We start from the raw sequence: 16,893 nt of genomic DNA on the forward strand, positions 1-16,893 counted from the left end.
TTTTCCAATAAAACTTTATTTACAAAAACATAACTGCTAGGCTTGGCCCAAGGGCCTTTGTTTGCTGACCCCTGATTAAAGTGAAAGAGCATATTCCAGGTATTAAATGAGTAAAACTTAATTTTTCTGGTTGGATACTGCATATTGACAGAACTGTTTATATTATTATTTATTCACAAAACCTTTTTGAGGCTAATGCCCTTTCTGACCTTAGCCCACCTGCACCCAGGTGAAACAATTAAAAACAAAATTTTGAGGAGCCATTTGCCAAACTCTATTCTAGGTATTGGGTAATACAGCAATGACAAAACAAACAAGATCCCTGCCTTTCTTTCTGGAGGACAGAGTCTGATGTAAGAGACAGGTGACATGTAAATAAATAAATATAAAGCTCTGCACTGTGATAAAGTTCACGGAGGGAATGAACGAGTGTAGTGACTAAACAATGGGATGGGGAAATCTCATATTGATGAGATTTCATCACGTTTCAGGGAAGATGATCTTTAAACAGACCTAGTGAAGGTCGTGGGGGAGGGCTTCTAGTTGCCAAAGCCCTGAGGTAGGAGGAATTTAGCTTGTGCCGTTTTGAAGCCAGGTGTGCGTGAAGCTTAGTAAGGGGCAATGGGAGGGAGGAGTATGGGAGGAGGCTTGTAGGTCATGGCAGGTGTTTGCATTTTATTCTAAGAACAATGGGAAGCCACTAGAGAGTTTTAAGCATCTGTCCATCCCCAACCCCCAGGAACTGTCACCTGAAGAAATCACCTAGATTTCAGCATTCATTCCTAATCCTACCACAGCGATGTGATTTCCGAGTCCAAGTTTTCTCATTTCTAAACAAGGCTGATGCTAGCCTCATTGCAGGGTTGTTGGAAGCATAAAAGGAAGCAATGTGTGATCAGGCAGGGAGTAGATGAAACTCACGGCAACTGAGGAGCGTGCCAGTACCTGGGCAGCCGTGTTCCAAGGCAAGGACAGGTGCAGACAAGTGAAACGACACCCCTGCTGCGGAGAAGGACGATGCTGCCGTGCTCAGCGGGCACAGGCCAGTGGTGGTGGGGTGTCTTCAGAGAGATCCCATCCCCCTCCCTCCAACCTCCATCCCATTCACAACCATCGGAAAGCACGCAGTGCACCTGCACCCCATAGGATCCCCTCTGACTGACAGCTAAGGGGGGCACCCAGTCGAGACCCATCTCAACCCTGAACTGCTGTGTTGTCTTATTTTTCAGTTCTCCCTGATGTCTTTATTCGATGCTCTGGATCCGGGTGAGTGTGCTGATCTCCCTGGGGCCTCCCACCAATCCCAGGCTGGTTCTGGGCTGGAGAAAAGGAGGCCTACGTATGGAAGGGTTGGAGGGACCTCAGGTTTCAACTGGTTCCAGGGTGTCATAGGCATCTTTGAGAACTTGCCTTCAAAATGTGTACACCCACAAGACATTACATAATTTTGAGTTTCTCATGGACACCGCTGAGCCCAGGCTCAGGATTCCAAGGGAAATACTGCCTATATAGTTAAAACCCTTGATTTTATAATGAAACAGAGGCCCACAAAGGGGAAGCAACTTTCTCCTGGCCACACAGCGAATTGGAGGCTGAGATGAAGTGAAAGGCTGAGGCAGAGCGAGGGTGAGATGGAACAATGCCTGACTCTCTCACCATCCCCTTTTCCTGTGTCCTCGGCCTGGTGCTCACAGCGTGCCCAGGCTAAGCAGGGCCACCTCTTCCACATCATCCACTCCTGGTCCTCTGGCTCTGGGTTCAAGTCTCCCTTTGGAGCTCTGAGCCCCAGGGGAGAAAATCCTACTCATTACCCATCTGGCCAGAGGCCGGCATCCCCACTGGTAGAGATCTAGGCTCCTCATTCACAGAGCGCCCTAGCCAGGCAGACAACACATGGAGCCTGTGGTCACATCTGAACCTTGAATCAAGGATTTATTTGGCACAAAAATGGCAGTAACTGGGCCAAATTCAGTTTGACAGTCAATATTCTCCAGCAGCAGAGCCCTGGTTGGGCAGAAACATAAGGTCAGGTCTTCATTCCACCCCACGTGCTCAAAGGATATTTGTGGAGTTGAAGAGAAATGTATATGAGCATGGTGTGTGGGTTTTTGAGAAAAATCTGTGTCTTTCCACACACAAAGGATATTATTCAATGACTCAGTTCAGTTCCTCTAAAGGTACATTTTTCAGAGAGCTATCCCCTAGCTGATGACCACACCACCACCCACACGTGGAGTTCAGGGAGGGGCTGTGGCCAAGGGGCTAGAAGGGTGGCCTCTTCCCTAGCCTTGAGGGCAAATTGTTCAGGCACCACTGAAGGGGGTCCTTGGGTCTGAGTGTTAGAGATATGTGGGGGGGGCTGTGGAAGCTATGGGGTGACAGAGTGGAAGAAAAAAGTACAGAAGACTCAAGGGCTCTTGACTTCACTGCCAGCTGCCAGAAAGTCGTAAGAGACATCTTCAGTGAGTTCATGACATCCTGGAATTCTGCAGTGAACAACTGAGCAACGGTAAGCAGTGGCCCTACTGAACAGAGATCATGGAAAGGGAGTGGAGTTAGCCTGTATGCCCATAGATTTATAACTTTCATTAAACAGATTGGGAGCTACAGGGTCAGATTTGATCTGCAAACAGGAAGAACTTTCTCACCATCAGAGTTGTCCAAAAATCTGAATAGGCCATTGAGCTCTCAGGAGGTAATGAGTTTCCCATCATGGAGGCTTTTTAAGCACAGGCTGAAAAACCACTTATAGGGAGTGAAGAGTATTGACTTAAACTCTCAAGAAACTGGCTGCTACGAGAACTCTGCCAACAGCTTCAGACAGTTTGGTGTATACATGAAGGGACCCTGAAGCAGACTGCTCCTGGGATCCAGAGTCCAGCTCTAGGTGTCGTGGCCTCCAGGGACTAGGCTGAGATGTAGAGGTTGGGCCTTTTTTGTAAAAAGAAGACTCAGTTTAGAAACATCCCTTTTCAGTGTCTGACTTAACCTCTCACAGGGGTTTCGCTTTGATGGTGTTTGTCAGCTCCCTGCTGGCTCTAGACAACAGTGTGGCGACGGAGACGCTGCGCTCATGCCCGTGGGCAAGCTGCTTCTTTGGTTGGTCTTGCTGGAGACAGCGCATGGGGAGGGCCTTGCCGGAGCAGAAGTTGCCCAGTCCACAGTCCCCAATGGGTGGCAGAGGAGGTAGCCAGCAAACAGCACAGACTCTGCCCGTCTCCCCAAAGCAGGTGCCACGACAGCCAGCAGGCCTCTGGAAATGTCTCTTCAAAGCTGGCTTGGCTCTGCCCAGCAACGCAGGCTGAGCCCATCCATCAGCTGTCCTACTGCCTGCCAGCGAGAGTCTCTGCTGGTCTTGCCCCGCCAGCCAGATTGGAAGCGTCAAATGCAGGCCGACAGGGCTGGGGTTTGGGGGAGGCCCTCGGAGGAGCCGTCTGTGCCACAGTGATGGATGACGCCAACAGGGACGACATTCCGGGGATTTTGATTCTGTTCCACACATCTGGCAAGCTCCTTAACCAGAGCAGCTGCAAAACCCGCATCACAGGAACTCCGTGTGTTTTCCGAGAGACCCCGAACATGGACCGAGTTAATCCTGGTCAAGGGACCCGGAGCACGTGCTTAAGAAGGTCTCCCAACGCATATTGCTTCCTGAAAGCTAAAACCCACGGAGTTTCATGAAACCTGAACCTATAAGAGGTTCCAGGATCGTAAAAAGGCAAATAAGACTTGGAGTTAGGTAGGCCTGGGTTATGATGTCATCTCCTTTGGCCTTCATTTTTCCTTATCTGCAGAATAGGAATAATAATACCTATGCCATAGGGTTATTTTAAGGTGAAGTATGATTGTTTATTTAGTTTAGTGTCTAATACATAGAAAATACTTAGTACATTGTTTAGTTTAGTGTCTGATACATAGAAAATACTCAATATATTAGAATCTATTATTAAGATGATTTGGGTCAACTCAGGATACTCTCACCATCCTTCTTGATAATTTCTAGAAACAGACTCTGAAAACTAGACAGATCCACAAGAATTTCTTTTTATTCCTGATATAAAATGCTCAAACAGCTGCCCATTTCTTTCCCAAAGCTCCTCTCTTTTCTGTAGCCTAGAGAAAGTCACCGATAATCTGTGTTTAACTCTGAACTGTTTTTCTACAATCCACCAGTGGAACCAGATTATGTCAAGCCCTGCCTCTCTACCCAAGAAAATATGTGGACGATTTTCTAGATTTCTACACAGCTCATCAGGCATTTTCTTGGCCAAGTACATTTGACACGTTTCTCACATAGTTTCTTACTGAAATTCCCTATCTGCTCTGCTTTAAGCAGAGATCTTTTTTTTTTTTTTTTTTTTTTTTTTTGCCAGCAAAGCTACATGCTGGCCAATCAGAAGGCAGAAGGGCTTGGCCGCTAAGGGAAAAATAAATCTGTCCATCACACACATTAGCTACATGTAGGGCTTTGTGCCGGGCACTCTGGGGTTAAAAGAGGAATGGAATTGGCCCTTGCTTAAGAAACTATCTAGTTGGAGGAAACAAATAAGATAGACCAAATACCCAAGACAGAGGTGCCAGCTTTGACACTTAAAACTCTCCAGCCAACTGGGCCATGGAGGAATCCTCTTGTGGCAAAAATTCTTATTATTGGCAATTTAATATCAATCAAGCCCTTTGTGTCAGTTTGTTTTTATTGCATAACACACTACCCCAAACTTAGTGGCTTAAACCACTGGCCATATATTTAGGTCATGATTCTTTGAGTTGCCAATTTTGGCTGGTTCAGCTGGGCAGTTCTTCTGGCCTGCATCAGGCTCAGTTGATCCTAACTGGGCTTGCTCGTGTGTCTACAGCAGCTGGCAGATTGGCTGGCATCTCATCTTGCTGAACATTGGCTGGCCTTTCTTATATGTCTGAGGCTTCAGCTAGGACCACTAGGCCAGCTGTTGCCCACGTGTTCTCGTATGCTCTTGCAGAATAGGCCACACTGTTCACATGGCAGTCACAGGGGTCCAGGAGTGGGAGAGACAGAGGTGAGAGAGAACAAGACTTCTTAAGGCCCAGGCTCTGAGCTGGCACACCGACCTTCCGTCACACATGCAATTGGCCAAAGCACGTCCTAAGGCCAACTCAGACCTAAGGAGCAGGGAAACTGACCATCTCTTGTGGGAGAATCTGAAAAGTCACTTTGCAAAGGGTGTGGGTTCAGGAAGGGGTGGAGAATCACAGGCTATTTTTGTCATCAGATTGTCTCATACCAAAGCAGAATTTGACTGGAACTTGAGGCCACTAGGCCTAGACTTGGTCACTCCTAGATCTTTCACCTCTTTACTACCCTTTAATCACCTTCCTTAGCTGGCCTTCATCCCCCACCCAACCTTGTGACTGGAGGCTTCTTTGAGGACAAAGCCACATCCTACTCTTATTTGTATAACTCTCCACCATCCCCAATGCCATCCTGCACCTGGCATAATACTTGGTCCACTGTAGGTTCATAAGACAAGTTACTTATGCAGACAATAGGATTAAGCGCCAACAAAATGGGAAAGACAAAATGAGGTTTAAGCCTGGAGGTGGAGAAACCCTCCCAGATAATGTTCCTATAAAGCATCTTCAAATCACATGGCTGCCCATCCTAAATGCAAAGGATCTTGGTGACTTTCCTTGCACAGCCACCAGCTGGATGCCTTCTTCCACCCGAGCCATCTGGGGCCACTGAGTTCTGTTGGTCCTATCTACCTCGACTCAGGCCTCTGGGCCCCAGAGAGTAGAAAGCCTTGCTTAGCAGGAATACATTAAAAGCCAATGTATTTTATTTTATTTTTTGGCTTCACTGAGAGGTGAGCAGACCTTGTTACTAGGTCTGGATTCAAATCAAAATCTTCTAACAGACATTTCATTCATCCCTTGTCATGTGGAAAAGCCACCATCTACATCAGAATCTTTCCCACTTCTAAATATCTGCAAAAGAAGTAATTATTAATGACCTCACCAAGATTAGCCAGTCTGACTGCCAACCTGTGGGAGAGATGGGAGAAATTACAGAAACAACCTGAAGAGCACCTATCTATAAACACCTGTTGGGAAAACAAACATAAATTCTCCAAAGAAAAAGAAATAAATAAGCAATGTAGTCATCTCATTACCAAACCCCATTGCCTCTCCTAAATGTCAGTTTGAAATCTTTCATGTCAAACTCTGAAAAACATTTTTTTCTCACTTTCTCCCTCTCTTTCTCTGCTTTATCACGCTAGATGGAGGAAAACTTTATTTGCTCCAGGAAGACAATGGCCTTATCTTCAAACTGGATCCTCAGCCCTAGAAAGGTGGCCTCCCTCAGGAGCATTTTCGTAGTGGGGAAAAGCAGTTCGGGAGAAATAATGAGCAAGCCAAGGGAGTCTTGACTTGACACTGTGATAAATGAGGTGAAACTTTGGCAAGAAACCAGAGTTGGCGTATTCAAAAAAGAAATAAAAAGATAGTTCTATTTTAATGGGAAATATAAAACAGTCATTGTGCAAAAGTCGATTTTTCAAAAGCCAGAGAGATAAAGACTCAACAGAATGACTGAGAGACGAGTAAGATAATGTGGTTGATAATCAGGCTTAGGTAAAGTGCCATCCTCCAAGCCATCAGCGGGCTCCGTAGGAGTGCCTTTTCAAGTCAGCTATCTGCATTTGCTCCTGCCTTATTATCATATGCATCTCTGGACAGCTTCCTTGTGGCTTCAGCTTGTCGACTTTGCCATACTCCGGCCGGCTGGAGAGAGCAAAGTCAGCTTGACTTTCTTCAAATCCCAAACTTCCACAGACCAACCAGGATCTCCCCCAAGGCCCCAGAAAGCAAAGAGCTTGAGTCCAGGCACCCTTACCCATGCCTGTTTTTTCCCCCAATGAACAGTCTAGTGTGAGGGTTACAACTGTAGGCAAAATCCATGGACTTTTACAAGGTTATCCTTGGGAAATTCCTAATGAGCAGGCTGGATATTCAATTTGGATGGTGGAACACATTTTCCCAAGGGTAAGTGTGGAAGCATCCGAGGCAATGTAAGGCACCAGCTGAAACAGTTGAGTGCTGCGGTTGAGCTAGCAAGATATAAGGGTTGTATAGAGACAAACTGCCTTAGTTCATGTTAGTTGTGTGACATTGGCCAATTTACTCAATCTCTTTCAGCCTCAGGTTTCTCAGCTTAGAGTGAATAATACATCTCCTATATTTTTATGAAGATGAAGTTAAATGATGCATGTTAAGTGCTTAGCACAGGGCATGGTACATAGAAAAGGCTTAATAAATATTATCTGCTAAAATGACTCTATAGATACTGCTTGGGAGTAGTTTGATGCCATGATCAAAAGGAAAATGAAGAGTTTTCTTTGATTTCATTCAGCTACAGTGACTAATGAGGTCCCATCAAGAAATATTATTCACAGGATAAGCCAACCAACGAGACACTCAAATACAGTGTGATCTGATCCCAGGCAGACCTCATGTAAGACCCTGGAGACATGCTACGTCCCAATCCTCTTCCTGCTGTTCAAAGATGAGAAAACCAAGACTCAGTGATATGGTTGGCTTACCCAAGATCAAGGGAGTAGAAAGCCACCACTTGGCTTCTTCTCTTAACTTCCAATCAGGTTCTCACAACTTTGCTAAATGTCAACACTACCTTACCAGGTCATAACATCCCCCAAGTAAGCCCTCCTTTCTACTCCCCTCGCTGTGCAGAGCTGGAGAGACACACGGTTCCTCCTGCAGGACTTTGAATTCTTTAGGGAAAAGGTATCTAACTAAATAAAACACTGGCTTATTTGAGTCCAATGATTAGGATTTCTTCTGTCCTGTTCCCACCCCTGCAGACTGGACCCCTGACCTCTATGATGAAAGCTACGAGCATTCTGACCAGGAAGAGACTACCAGTAGCACACTTGCCCAACCTGAGAATCCTGACTGGTACTACACTGAGGACCAAGTCGGTAGGTACCAAATCTCCTTCAGGGACTCCCTTGGGAGAAGGGCAGAGGGCAGTGTACATGGGACCATATGCAAGGACCTCTCTCTCCTCCTCTCTGGCCAGCATTGTAAAATAGCTATGGAAGAAATTATTTGGACTGCCTTTTTTTTTCTGTTAGATTCATGTATTGTGAGGACTGGGGAGGTTTTTAGAGACCATCTGCCCTACCCCTCAAATGGCAGATGAGGTAAGTGATGCTAGGTGAGGATTTGACTTGGCCAAGGTCATGCATCAAGTTAATGCAGCTTTGTCCAGGTTTCCTGATGCCGTGAATAGCAGCCGTGTTCAAAATCATTCCCATGGCTTAGGTTACAGGTCAGACCTTAAGGATGCAGGAAGTCTGTGTAAGCCTTGAGCACCGGGCTATAGCAGGTGCACATTCAGCTTTGGGACTTTCCTTCCCTTCTGCCTTTGCCAGGACTTTTCCTTCCCTTTCACCTTTTTCTTTCTCCATTCACTCTTCAGACGCTTTCCACAGCTGTTAGATTGTGTGTGTGTGTGTGTGTGTGTGTGTGTGTGTGTGCGTGCATGTGCGTGTGTATATATTCACACACGTGTGCTTCTACCACACTTGATTTTGTTTTCGTGGCTTCTTAACCCGAGCAATGGGACAGAAAGGAAAATAAGAAGCTGGGTCCAAGCAACGCCATGTGACTAAACCAGGAGAAGGAATGGAAAGCACTTAGCAGCTGGAATAAAAGCTGTGTAACTGTGCAAAGTGGCCTGGAAGGCAGGGCCAAGATACAGGGCATGGGGGAACATCAGAAGGGACCATCAAAACAAGAGCAGGGCCCAGGGATCCTAGTTCCTGAACCAAAGAACAATGTGTGTGAACAGAAGGATAAAGAATTCCCCAAGGGAAGATCCATTCAGACAACCATGAAAAGCCACAGGCACAGATGAAATATGACAAAATCTAACTGAACAAGTAGTTGAAGAAAGATGAAGGCCACTGGGTCATTTCCTCCTCGCCGCCAATTCTTCTGTCACCCTCTTGCCTTTGGTCTTCTCTCCTGATGTTCAGAAAGCTTGCGTTTCATTAGGGGTGGGTTTTCTTTCCCCACTCCTGACCTCCACCCCTGGGCACTGGAAGTAGGGGAGGTCTTCAGGCTTGTGAAATACCTTCAGCATCAGAGACAGACCCTGTGGCACTCCCAGCAAGACTGGGAGGAGAAAAACACTGATGAGGGAAAAGGGGAGTTTCTCAATGAGAAAGGCCCCATCCTAAGCCAGGCCGAGGGGAGACAGTCATGGTTCCCTCTCGCCTCTCCTCTCACTAACCTGAATCCCTCTCTCTGGTCAGGTGACTGCAGTTTTCTTTGCTGTTTAAGGACAACATATGGTTTCCTCCTTTCCCCGGTTTCTGGCTAGGTAGTTACTCTCTCATTTAGTGGCAGGAGACTGAAATTAGATGAAAAAGTTGGGGGGCTTCTCACCTGCCATCCTTACCAACATTGCCTTCTTCCCGTGTGTCTTAGATCCGTGTGAGCCCAATCCCTGTGAACATGGTGGGGACTGCCTTGTCCACGGGAGCAGCTTCATGTGCAGCTGCCTGGACCCTTTCTCTGGGACTAAATGTCAGAAAGGTGAGTGCATCGTCACTAAATCCGCTCATCCCTCTGAGTTAAACAACAGGCAGTCCTTTCTGTGTGAGAAAGCACTGCGTGACGCCCTGGAAAGGATTGTAACTACAAATACTGTATCATGCATAATGGATTTCTCTGCAGAGTCCCAGGCAGCCTCTCACTGGATCCTCACCCCTGCACTGTGAGATGGAACTAGTACATTCATTCTACAGATGGGAAGATTGAGGCTGAGTGGGGCTAAGAGCTGTACTCTAACCAAGATGTATTCCAAGCTCAGAATTTTGTGTTTAGAGCGTTTGTTCTAACTGCAACAGAGTAATGTTGTTCTCAAATGGAGAGCAGGAAGGATCTCAGGGCACATGAGGCCCAACCCAGTTAAAGAATGGAAACCCAGAGAGTAGGGGGCATTTGATCAAGGTCACACAGCTAGCTAGGTGTAGAGCAGAAATTAGAGCCCTGGTGCCTGACTTCTGGCCCATGCTCTTTCATTCTGCCATCCTGACTGTGTCTGCCTTTAGTGAACTCTTGTAGGCATAACATGAGGCCATGGAATAAAGCATCAGGAATAGGACTCCTAGGGGCTAATTTTAACCCTACAGAAAACCTGGATTTGGGCTGATCTTGCAACCGTCTTACTTGGTGGAGGGTCTTAGGTATATGTAGGGCTTTGTGGTTGACTTCTTCCCTTTGTGCCCTCTTCACTTATTCTTTTCATTTCCAATCATGCAATTTCTTCAATAAATTTTCAGGATAGTTGAGGCTATTGAGTATAAACATAGCATCTGGGCTCATTCCTCAACTTCTCAGAAAAGTGACAAAATTTAAATGGACTCTGAAGCTAGTTAGAAAATGGAGAGATTAAAATTGTACCTCTTCTGGTGAAGTTGTAACAATTATCAAAGTTTTTATTGGTATAGAAAAATTAAGACTATGAGCACCAGAAGCAACATGGGAGACAATCAGCCATGACTCAAAGATGAAACAGAAGCTTTGTCCTGGCGTAGCACAGTATTTCAGGACCATGGACAAGACTACACCACTGTCCGTAACCCCACCTCCCACTGTACTGTACATTTATCCCTCTAATGAAAATATGCCCCAAATAATGTCTTATGCTTTGCCCTCACTTCTCTATGGATCTCCTACAGTGCAAAACAAGTGCGAGGACAACCCATGTGGCCGAGGCCAATGTCTCATTACCCAGAGTCCTCCCTACTACCGCTGTGCCTGTAAACACCCTTACACAGGTCCCAAGTGCTCCGAAGGTAAGTGGTGGAGGCCCCTTCGATGCTAGGCTTTCTGTGCCCTAAGTTGTACCTGCATCCTTCTGCATGGAAGGCTAGATGCATCTGATGTTTTTGTGGCAGGCTTCCAAGATGATCCTTTTCCCTAGGATTTCTAAAGGTTCTTTATCCCTAGATCGACTTTATCCAGTGGAAATTGACTGGTCTGTGTCCCTTCCCAACCAAAAAGAATCATCCTGAAATTCGCCTCTTCCAGCAAGTAGGTTCTGATCTATTCCTGAGAGGGACCAAGTAAGGGAATTAATATGTATCAAGTACCTGCTGTGAGTCAGGCATTGTCTCAGGAAATTTATGTTCTTTCTTCCATTCTCCAAAAACACCTCGAGGAATTTACAGATGAACCTGAAATGTACACAGGTTACTCACTTGCTTATGGTCCCATGGATATCAGCAGGGCAGGGTTCTACCTAGCTCAGACAGGGCCCAGCACTCCTGCTCCATCCATGTCTCTTTGCTTCCTTACTGAGTGACCCATCTGCTTATGCTCTTATGCATGGCCTCCAGCCATATTGCTTCATCCATGTTTGCTTATGTTCTTAAGGCTTCTGTGTACACTTACCAGAGTGTCAGTGGATCTGTCTTTCCCCTCTGGTGACACATCTTTCTGGTGAAAGGGTGGACACCAGTAGAGTGCCAGCAGTGTCTCCTTGTCATCTCAGACACGGGTTGTAACTCCTTCTGAAGAGCCTTCCTGGCCCCATTCCTGTGTTCACAGTGGTTCCTGTGTGCAGGCCAAACCCCTGCCAGAATGGGGGTACCTGCTCCCGGCATAAGCGGAAATCCAAGTTCACCTGTGTGTGTCCTGACCAGTTCAAGGGGAGATTCTGTGAAATAGGTATGGGTCTCTGCCACCACCTCATCAGGGCCACAAGTGAGGCCTCTGGAACCTTTTTCTCTAGGGGTTTTGTTGCCAGAATGTGGTTCAAATCAAGTTTCCCAAACTCTACTATTGCTTCAGCTTTCTCGCCTAACGGGACAAGGTATGTCTGGCTTCGTATAAAGAAAGTAACAAACTTGAATGTGCTGGAGGCAGATCAAAACACCTGGGCATCCCTGGGCCTTAACCCTCCTTCCATCAGTTCTTGCGTGAGCCAGAATTAAATAACTAAGCTCCCACACCCTACAATCACTATATTTCATGTTTTAAGCAGGATTAAATGTGGGTCATTCAACACTTTTTTTCTGTCTGAAACTTTGTGGTGAAACCTCAGGGCAGTAAATATGCAGGTCCAGTTTTCTCACCACTTGACATACCCACCAAGCCCTTTTTGGGAGCAGCAGATTGCCCATGGCTATTGGTTCTCACATTGCTACCTGCTCTTTCGGAGGTTCTGATGACTGCTATGTTGGCGATGGCTACTCTTACCGAGGGAAAATGAATAGGACAGTCAACCAGCACGCATGCCTTTACTGGAACTCCCACCTCCTCTTGCAGGAGAATTATAACACGTTTATGGAGGATGCTGAAGCCCATGGGATTGGGGAGCACAACTTCTGCAGGTAACTGTTGCCTTATTTATGCTCGGTTGATTTTGGTCACTTAGTTTAAAACAGATCATTGAGACTCATCAGCCTTCTTTCTAGAAAGATTTTCTTACTCAGGATAGGTGACGTTATGCTGCTATAGCACACAACTGCCAAATCTCAGTGGTTCGAATACATCAGAGTCTACTTCTGGGCTGGTCGCTGTGGCTCACACCTGTAATTCGAGCACTTTCAGAGGCCGAGGTAAGCAGGTCACTTGAGCCCAGAAGTTTGAGACCAGCCTGAGCAAAATGGCAAAACTCTGTATCTACCAAAAATACAAAGTAATTAGTTGGACGTGGTGGCTGGCGCCTCTAGTCCTAGCTAACTAGGAGGCTGAGATAGGAGGATCATCTGAACCCAGGAGGTCGAGGCTGCAGTGAGCTGTGATAGTGCCATTGCACTCCAGCCTGGGTGACAGACTGAGACTCTGTCTCAAAAAAAAAAAAAAAGTCTGTTTCTTACTAATGTTGCATGTGTCGTGTGGGTTGGTGGCAGTGATGGTAGGGGATTCAGCTCCACAGGGTTACTCAGATTCTCAGGATCAGCAAGAAGAGACTAGAAAATGAAGCATGTCATCTTTACTACCTCAGCCTAGAAGGGATACATCCTCTCCACATACATGTTTCATTGGTCAGAAATAATCACATGACCCCACATGGAGCAAGTGCAATGTCTGTTGAAGGTGACGGTCCCTGACCCAAAGATGTTCAGGTTTTTCCATGTGAGGGTAATGCCACCACCCTCCCTAGTGGTGATCTAGTTTCCTTCTTCCTTTTCTGCTGCCTCCAGGCCACTCTCTTGGCTTCCTGCCACTACCCTTTGTCCAGCCAAGGCCAATGAGTCCTGTTAGTTGCAGATTAGCAGGAGGGGGTCTTTGTATGACTTTGAACTGGGTTCATAAATGATAATTTTTTTTTTTTTTGCATAAAACACTAGGACCTTACACTTGCACTCACCTTGAGCTGTTCTCTGTGGAGCTGTCTTTGGGGAGAGGGCAGGGGGCTCTTGGCAGCCTTTCTCAGAGGATTTTCATGCATAAAATTCAAAGACTCAGACAGAGGAACCCAACTCTCATCATGTTTATAGGATGATTTTACTCTCCTGACATAGAAAGGTCATCAACAGAGATCTCAGTTCTTTTCCTAGAAACAATTTGATGTGTTCTGTGAATCTGGCATGAGACTTGTGAGCTGCTTCCTCATCCTTGAGATTTTCCTCTGGAAGTCAAGGATTTTCCAAAAAACTATAAACACCCTTCTGTGCAAAGGAGAGCACAAGAGCTTGACACCTTCTTATCCAAAGATTCTTTAATAAGATCCAGTGGATTCACCGAGCCTTGACTCTGAGTTGTTTTGTTTTGTATTTTAGAAACCCAGACGCAGACGAAAAGCCCTGGTGCTTCATTAAAGTTAACAGTGACAAGGTGAAATGGGAGTACTGTGATGTCACAGCCTGCTCAGCCCAAGGTAAAGGCCATGGCTATCCAGAGGCCCAGGGGGTTGTTGGGGGGCATGGAGATTTGTAGGGAGATGTCCCTGGCACCTGGTCCCTCCCTTGCCCTGTTCTTCCCACACACCTGCTTTACCAATTCCCATCCCAGTGTCGGCCCAATTGCCCAACCATCTGCACCCACCAGGATGCCAAGAAGGTCTGGATACCTTTGTGGGTTAGGGTCAGGTGGTCCAACTCTAAACTCATGGTTTCAGACTCCAATTCAGTGTCCTCAGGAGATATTTACCCATCTCTTGCTGTTTGCCAGCCACCATGCTTGGCCCTGGGTATAGAATGGTGATCAAACAGTGGCTGGTCTCCTATAGCCTCTCAGGATGCAAAGCATCCAAATTCCAGCTCACAATCTTCCTGCCAGTCTGCCCTGGCCCTGCTCTGTGTCCACATATGAAGTGATGTGCCCTTTCACCCTGACCAGTGGGATTCCCTCTCTGAGGAGTTTCACATGTGTGCCTTTGATCTTACGGTTGCTTCTGTCCGTAACACTCCATCCCATGTCTGTACTTGTCTATAAACAACTATTCTTTGAGAACCAACTCAAATATCTTTTCCTCCAGGAAGTCCTCCTTGATCTCTCCAGTGAAATGTTATCTCTGCCTCCTTACAAATCCCAAGGAACACGACAAGACACCACTCATAAAACATTTACTGCTCTTTCCTTTTGTATCACTGTCGTCTGTGCAAATGTCTTATCTTACCTATTCTACTTCATCTGAAGATCCTCTCCTCTACCCTGAAAAATCCTCCATAATTGTAAGTGTGCATTAATAATGAAAGATGCATTGATGATGCACACATAATTGTGGATGCTTTGTCAGGATAGAGGATTTGTATATTTACATAAACATAATGTGTTTGTGTACATGTCAATCTTAGGAGTCGCACACTTTGAAATAGGAAAAAAAATCTTCATTGTTAATTATGTAGACTAGCTTTATGTAATGCAATGTATTCAACAAATATCAACTGTGAGCCTACTGCATGCCCACCCCATTCCAGTACAGTCTCTCAGCCCTGGACCCCTGCTCAGTGGCTGGGCTCAGAGTCATACCTCTGCCTGAGCCCTGCTGAGGAACTGGAGGGAGGCTGAATAGCATGATTTGTCTTACTTGTGTCCCACAGACGTTGCCTACCCAGAGGAAAGCCCCACTGAGCCATTGTCCAAGCTTCCGGGGTTTGACTCCTGCGGAAAGACTGAGATAGCAGAGAGGAAGATCAAGAGAATCTACGGAGGCTTTAAGAGCACAGCTGGCAAGCACCCATGGCAGGCATCCCTGCAGACCTCAGTGCCTCTGACCATCTCCATGCCCCAGGGCCACTTCTGCGGTGGGGCACTGATCCACCCCTGCTGGGTGCTCACCGCTGCCCACTGCACTGAGTAGGTGCCAGTAGGGATCAGGGTGGCTTGAGTGCCTGGGGGTGCTCTCCCCTTCCTGTCTGAGCAGTGTCTTGGTAGCTCTGGCAGGATTAGGGGGTCTGATATGGATTCAAGGGCAAAAGAATGGTTCCTTAAAGCCAGATGGAAAATAGCTACCACTTCTAGAATGCTCACCATGTGCACTGCATTTATTATATGACATTTAATCCTCAACGCTGTCTGCTGGAAGACAAGCTGAGGAAGGTCAAGTATTTTTATCTGTTTTATTAATTGTGGGATATCCAGTGCCTTAAGCATGTCTTTGTAGATAGTAAGTGCTGAGTAAATATTTGTGGAGGAAAAGAATTTATTGTTATTCCCTTTTTGTAAGTGAGGGCATTGAATCTTGGGATTCTGCCTTTACCTTACCTGAAGTTACAGAGAAAGTAGGTGGACAAATGAGATGGAAACCCCATTCTATCCGCTTCTTTGACTTATTTTGTCCTGCCTTCAACAGAGGAAAGCATGCTCCACTGTCTGATGCCATCACCAATGACTCTTCGGAGTCAGGTGTCTTCAGCCAGGCCTCCTGTGTGCCTTAGATAAGCAAGTACCTTCTGGGGAGCTGAACAGTCACTGCCTCTTCTGAGCTCCCTATGCTCATGGTCAAGGCTGGTCCAACAAAGCCTAGCTTTTGGAGGTAGCCTTGAAAGTCTTCTAGTTCACCTTGTTAGTAAATGATTTCTCTGGGATTCTAGGAGGTGGTGCTCCTCAAGAGAGGTCAAGCATGGAAACATTAGCACCTGCCAATGGGTTTGAGAAGATTGGTTCAAGATGGCAATGCTGTTTTTTGTTTTTGTTTTTGTTTTTGTTTTTGTTTTGCAAGGCCTAGGGAGAATGGGAGATCTCCCATAAGGAGTGAGTAAAAGTTACAACTTACATTTGGAACTTGCTTCTGTTAATAAAGCACTTTCCTTACATTATCTTATTTGGACCCCACCACGGCAGAGTTCTGTGAGTGAGACAAGGGTTACAGATGAGGAGGCTGAGTCTGCAGAAGGTCAGATTTGCCAAAGGCCACAGAGCTGAGCAGGGGCAGAGCTATTTCCTAACCATCTCATTTTCCCTTGTAGCATAAAAGCCAGACATCTCAAGGTGGTGCTAGGGGACCAGGACCTGAAGAAAGCAGAATTTCATGAGCAGAGATTTGGGGTGGAGAAGATATTCAAGTACAGCCACTACAATGAAAGAGATGAGATTCCCCACAATGATATTGGCAAGTCTCCTCTTTCATGGCTCTCCTGAGGGTCCTGTCCTGGGTGGAGTTCTCTATGAATAGAACACTGAAGTTTGGTTCTAGAAGGTGCTCTTGATTGTTTTTGGTCCCTTGCAGACCCTGTAAGGTAGATAATGTATTCCAGAGCTCTTTAGTTTTTAAGAGTATGTGTAAATATGGATAAATGGGATATGCTCTTAAACAGAGGGGAAGCAATGCTAGGAACTTGTGCTGTGGAATGGGCGTGGCCTGGAATCCCAGCTTCCCGACTTTCTCGCCAGGAGCCAGCTCACCTCCCTGAGCCCTCCTTTCTCTTCTGT

The 16,893-nt window shown here is 46.3% G+C and overlaps 1 protein-coding gene across 1 annotated transcript in view; it reads left to right on the plus strand.

Annotated features, from left to right (window-relative positions):
* HABP2 (hyaluronan binding protein 2) overlaps nt 1-16,893 on the plus strand; it is a 36,814-nt gene that overhangs the window by 13,302 nt on the left and 6,619 nt on the right. Inside the window, exons 2-10 of the mRNA XM_003922193.4 lie at nt 1,230-1,266; nt 7,860-7,976; nt 9,493-9,600; nt 10,749-10,865; nt 11,620-11,739; nt 12,233-12,404; nt 13,800-13,897; nt 15,063-15,318; nt 16,431-16,573. Of these exons, the coding sequence (XP_003922242.3) occupies nt 1,230-1,266; nt 7,860-7,976; nt 9,493-9,600; nt 10,749-10,865; nt 11,620-11,739; nt 12,233-12,404; nt 13,800-13,897; nt 15,063-15,318; nt 16,431-16,573 (1,168 nt within the window). The remainder of the gene's footprint in view (nt 1-1,229; nt 1,267-7,859; nt 7,977-9,492; nt 9,601-10,748; nt 10,866-11,619; nt 11,740-12,232; nt 12,405-13,799; nt 13,898-15,062; nt 15,319-16,430; nt 16,574-16,893) is intronic.

The sequence above is a fragment of the Saimiri boliviensis genome, chromosome 12 (genome assembly GCF_048565385.1).
Source record: "Saimiri boliviensis isolate mSaiBol1 chromosome 12, mSaiBol1.pri, whole genome shotgun sequence".
Classification (NCBI taxonomy): domain Eukaryota; kingdom Metazoa; phylum Chordata; class Mammalia; order Primates; family Cebidae; genus Saimiri; species Saimiri boliviensis.